The sequence below is a fragment of the Numenius arquata genome, chromosome W (genome assembly GCF_964106895.1).
Source record: "Numenius arquata chromosome W, bNumArq3.hap1.1, whole genome shotgun sequence".
Taxonomy (NCBI): Eukaryota; Metazoa; Chordata; class Aves; order Charadriiformes; family Scolopacidae; genus Numenius; species Numenius arquata.
In genome coordinates this window covers 20,619,424-20,625,423 of record NC_133615.1, presented here as the reverse complement: position 1 = coordinate 20,625,423, position 6,000 = coordinate 20,619,424, and the positions used below count along the sequence as shown (strand labels likewise).

General features: G+C 38.2%; 1 protein-coding gene across 1 annotated transcript in view; it reads right to left on the bottom strand.

Moving 5' to 3' along the window:
• Positions 1-5,113: 5,113 nt before the first annotated feature.
• Positions 5,114-6,000, bottom strand: part of LOC141476614 (amyloid-beta A4 precursor protein-binding family A member 1-like) — a 66,623-nt gene continuing 65,736 nt past the window's right edge. Inside the window, exons 11-12 of the mRNA XM_074165382.1 lie at positions 5,547-5,687; positions 5,114-5,185 (exon numbers count right to left, since the gene is read on the bottom strand). Coding sequence (XP_074021483.1) covers positions 5,114-5,185; positions 5,547-5,687 — 213 coding nt within the window. The remainder of the gene's footprint in view (positions 5,186-5,546; positions 5,688-6,000) is intronic.

Sequence of the window (6,000 nt, the reverse complement as noted above, 5' to 3'; positions counted from 1 at the left end):
ATCCTCATAGGTAAGCTTAGGAAGTGTGGCTTAGATGAGTGGACAGTGAGGTGGGTTGAGAACTGGCTGAATGGCAGAGCTCAGAGGGTTGCGATCAGCGGCGCAGAGTCTAGTTGGAGGCCTGTAACTAGCGGTGTTCCCCAGGGGTCAGTACTGGGTCCGGTCTTGTTCAATGTATTCATCAACAACCTGGATGAGGGGACAGAGTGTACCCTCAGCAAGTTTGCTGATACACCAGCCGCGAGCTCCAAATACAGCATCCAGCAGTCCAGGATCACACACCATCTCTCCTGCCCTGAGAGACTGTTCTAACAGATGGAGCTCAAAAGTCATGTATTAAATGAACTCAACAGATATTTTAGAGGGGTGGCCCATAGACTAAGGGAATGATGTCTGTATGTATGTGTGTATATATATATATATCAAAGACAGGGAAAAATGGTGGTGATTCATTGGAAAGTGTAAGATCTGGGCATGAAGTATATATTATAGAATAAGGGGTGGATAATGTCCTGGTTCTGGTGGGAATAGGGTTAATTTTCGCAAGGAGCCAGGTCAGTACACAGGGGGGCATAGCCAGGTTGGTATTCAATACCATGTGATGCCATGCCCAGTATATAGCTGTGAGAGGTAGCTGGAGTTGGCGGGAATTGCCTCTGGCCTTTGGTTTCCAGTCAGTGAGCAGCTGTACATTAATTGTGCTTTGTATATTTGTCTACCAGTATTATTGTTGTTTTCCTCCTTCCTTTGCTGTTCTGTTAAACTGCCTTTATCTCAACCCACTAGTTTTGCCTTTTTCTTCTGATTTTCCCCCTGCGGTGGGGGAGTGAGCAAACAACCAAGTGGTTCTTTGTTGCCAGCTGGGGCTAAACTATGACAACAGCCAATTCACCAACAACAGCCTTATCCATCTAACAGTCCATCCATCAAACCCATATCTCGCTAGTTTAGCAACAAGAACATTGTGGGGTTCAGTGTCAAGTCCAGGTAAATGAAATCCGTAGCTCTTCCCTTATCCTCTGATGCAGTCACGCCATCATAGAAAGCTGCTAATTATTAATTAGTAATATAGGAAAGAAGCTGTTTGTACTGGGTCTGTATGGGATGGAGTTAACGTTCTTCATAGAAGCCTGTATGGTGCTATGCTTTGCATTTGTGGCTATAACAGTGTTGATTGATAACACAGCAGTGTTTTGGCTGTTGTTGAGCAGTGCTTGCACAGCATCAAGGTTTTCTCTATTTTTCTCCTCCCCTGTCCCCAGCAAGTAGACTGGGAGTGGGCAAGAGGTTGGGAGGGAACACAGCTGGGACAGCTGACCCAAACTGACCAAAGGGCTATCACATTATGCTCAGCAATAAAAGCTCAGGGAAGGGGGGGACATTTGGTGTTATGGCATTTGTCTTCCCAAGCAATTGTTACACATACTGAGGCCCTGCTTTCCAGGAAGTGGCTGGACATCTGCCTGCTGAAGTAGTGAATGAATTCCTCTATTTGCTTTGCTTGCGTGTGCAGCTTTTGCTTTCCCTATTAAATTGTTATTCTCTCAGTCCCTGAGTCTTCTTGACTTCCTTCTGTTTTCTCCCCATCCCACAAGAGAGAGGAATGAGCAAGAGTCTGGGTGGGTGTTTTGCTGCTGGCTGGGGTCAACCCACCACACTGTTTTATAAGTGAAAAACATATTTAAGGTTAGACAGTGAAATAACATTTCTGCCATATGCATTGCATATTTAGTGAACATATTTATGGAAAGATCCACATGTGGCAAGAATTATAAATGAAAGCTGGGACACAACCTTAGCTAAGTAATTGATATAATTTAGGAGCAGTTGTGTCACTTATTACTCTAAAACAATGCTGTTTTAAATACATAGTTAGTATTATGTGTTTGATTCTGCAGATGCACATATACATTACTGCAAACTAAGTGGAAGAAGAGAAATTTGAACACCTTCTTAGCATGCATTCATTCAGTTTTGGCAAGCCACTCCCTAAATTATTATCAGCAAACTCTCAGCCTTGTCTGAAGTATTTTTGTTCTGTATTTTATTGTTGCAATTCTTATAGACATTAGAGCTCTGCTAAATAAAGGAATGTAGCACAGTAAATAGATCACAACAAAATAGATAGCAACTCTCCCTCAACCCACTCTACCCTCCATCCCTCAGTGAAACCATTGCAGCTCCATTACAGAGAAAGGGTCAGATGTGACAAAAAACATCAGAGGAATTACATTCAGATGTGCAGGCTCACATTCTAGACTCATATATATATAAATATAAAGGGAGAGATCACCAAGTTCAGTGTTTACAAAGAACAATATTGTTACAAATACAATACTATACTTTTCCCAATACTTTATAATAATTCATATTCAATCTTTTTACAGAACAATAATACAAGAGAGTCTAGGCACTGCACAAAATATGTACAAGAGATCTCATGCACATTGCCATCTTCAGAAACTAATTTCATTTAGAAAATTAATGAAACAACACACAAAAAAAACCCAAATCTGGAAATTCCAACCAAATCTCAAATCAAAACAAGTGGGGAACTTGCTAATAAAAATAAAAAGGGTTTTTCATTCTTAATGTAAACACTGAAGCATTAGTAAGAATATGTGGAATAGAGAAGAGGGAAAAAGCTTTTCAGACCTTTTACAGAAGAAGGAATGTAAAATGGCAGTTTATTCTGTTGAATCCATGGAGAATTCACACATCTAATCTAATAAACTACTGCACTACCGTACAAAATTGCTAAGTCTTCTTTTTGAGCTCATTTTTCTTGCAGCTATCTTTACTTTTGCAAACTAAAATGATGGGATTGTTTACAAGACTTATCAGGAGTGCACACTGGAAACTTCCCAGTGTATAAATCTTATACACGTATTACAATTAATTGGAACAATGAATATTCTTCACTAGGCTCCAATCCTACAAGCATTCACATGCTTAGTTTTAAGCATCTGTTCACCATGAAGTCAGTGGGTTAGGTACTCAGGTGCTTAGAACTAGGTATAAGCTTGATTGCAGGAAAACAGCCTTGTTTTTAATGATTCAATTTTTTGTGTGCTTAGGTTTCTTTATCTCCCACTGAAGTCAAGGGGATGACCCCTCAACATGAGTTAGACAGAACCACAAAAACAACAGGTGAAGTTGAGGGTGTAAAACACTCCAGTAATCACAAGTGTGATAACTGTCTTCAAGAATGTTGAGTTTCCTCAGGCAACTTATGGAAAGGCTGCACTGTATATAACGTATTAAATATTATATGGTTATAAACCATATTTAGACAGATTATTATATTTATAAGAAGTTATGAAAATTTTCAAATTATCTCCATAAGCCAGATGTCTACAATGAAAAACTCTAATCACAAGTCATTCATAATCTATTTACATCAGTCTGACAGCAGAGGTAAATACTAACCTGGAATATTAACATCATTTGCTTGCAAAATCTGCTATTCCAGAGATCAAGATTAAATTATGCAACAAGAACTGCAGTAAATCAAGTCACTGTACGTTTCTTTCAAACTAAAATGTATTCACTTAATACAATAGCTTATGCTCAGTTCCATTATCTCCCTTACTGCCCATTGAAATATAAAGCCTATTTTCCCTCTCTCTCTCTCTGTTCAGCCCATGTATGTCTGTGGTTTCTGAAAGGCAAAATAAACCTCTGACCACAGATGGAAACCAAGTTCTAGATAAAAACAGTTTTCATGGCTCTCAAAAGAAGTGTGCATGTGTACACACACCCCCATGAAATCTCTGGAATAAAGTCCAGGTATCATTACTAGTCTACAAACACAATGCACTGCACAGTCCATTCCACACTAATTGTTCCATTCCACACTAATGGCTATAAGCATCACACCATTTTCAAACAAAAAGGATGGGATTTTTTTTTTCCCCATATGTGTTCTGGTCTTGTTTTTAATCACACTGAGCCTTATATCATAATAAACCACCACAGAAACTGTTGCTTTCAGAAAATTCAAGGCATCAGCCTGGTCTAAATATATGGTTCAAATTTAGTGTAAACAGCAGTATGCAGTACGGACAGAATGTAGCTACACAAAATGGAATGCTTTCTCCTTGAGGAAAAAAAGCCATCAGCTGCTTTATTCTTTTACTGTTTTTCCCCTTTGTCCCTGATATAAGTTATAGACCAGTCAAATCCTGCATTTCATACACCTATACATTTCTTCTTCATACAAAGCCATATAGTTCTCACACATCCTTTAAATGTCATATGAAAAAATAAATCACAAATTAACTTATATAACAAAATAAATAAATATTTTCCCCACCTTATCTTTACTTCATCCATTTATCTATGTCTAAAGAAAAATGTCAATAAAACTAGGCATCTTTCAACAAAAAATACTTTTAAACTGGCTCAGTGTAACAAAATTACTTAGTGTGCAGACCTATTATTTTCAAGCTTCATAAATATCAAGCACAATTTAAAAATTACATTATACACAAGCGCACAGTTGTGTGCACCAAATCTGTAATTAAGAGCTTAGAATGTATAGCTTCTCAGCAGAGCCCCTCAACATTACTCTTGCTGGATATTTAGAGATCACTCCCCTCCCCCCTCATTTAACCTCTGAAATGGGCATATAAAAGACACATTGCATTTGAAAAATAAGTATTTTAAAAATCAGAAACCAAGGGACCTAACTGCAAAAAAAATCGCATCTCCTGAATTATTTGCTGAAACATGTCAAATTGCATTGTCTGTACCAAGTCACTGAGCACATTTTGGGGCAAAGAACAGAAATTAAAGGGTGTGCATTTGAACAATGGGGTTTATGACAGCATCAGTTACTCATTCTTGATAGGCACGTAAGTCTTCTTTTTGTGAATCTTACCATGGACACTGCTGCTGCTATTTACTCTGTGTGTGGAATTGCATAAAGCTTTACTTGTATAGAGATGCAACCAAAAAGTCTCATGGCTGTATTTTCCCTTCCCCTCTATACACAGCAAATGTTGAGGAGAGAGAGAAAAATTTATCTGCAGACACAAATGCAGTACTAGAAACAGAGACAGTAATGAGGAAAACTATCCTTCATGCATGTTGTGAAGGTGAGGTGTCAGCCTTAGATATAAACTGGTTGTTCTTGCGCAGTCAACAGTCTGTACATAGCAGCTGGCATGGTCTTCATATGAATCTAGAAGGTAATAAGACATGTTAATCAATACTCCTATTAGGCACGTTACCAAAAACATGAGTGTCCATAGCCTAGGGAGTACTAGGGAAGAAAAAAGCTGAGGTAACATAGGACTGAAGGGAAAGGGAAAGCCTGAGAATTTTCATATCCATACTAAGGTCTGGGGAAAAAGGATTCTCTAAGGTGTTGAGTATCTACCAATCATCTCAACTTTATCTAAAGTTGTGGGCACTTCAATAATAAGAAAAACCTTGGTGGATCTCACTCTCACTTCTAGTATTTATGTTTGAACAGTAACAACCCTAAAGAGGCAATGATGATGAAATATGCAATACTATCTAGGCACACTGTTTGCTCCTACCTCACCAACAGCATTTGAGAGAATGTGAATGATTTTCTCATGAGCTGTTGCTACAACACTCTGCCCATTGATTTCAATGATACGATGGCCAACTCGCACTCCTCCTCGCTCTGCTATACCTCCTCTCATAAGGCTACAGATCTGGAAGGGAAAGGACAAAATTATCACAGTTTTTATATGGAACAGAGGCTTTTGACCAAAAATGATAATTCAGTATTTAAATACATGTGTTTGCAACAAGGTCTAAAATGTAGTGGATCATTGATTCAAAGTAATATTTATTAGCAATTGAGTACTACACATTTGCTTCCAAAAGCAAAAGAAAACATCCACCAAAAGCTATCCGTGTTATACTTGTTACTTCATGGTTTGAAAATTTAAGAGTGTATGAAGAACCATAGTTTACAAAAAGTTCAACGTGCATAAGCCTTGCATTAAAAGAGAATCAAAGACA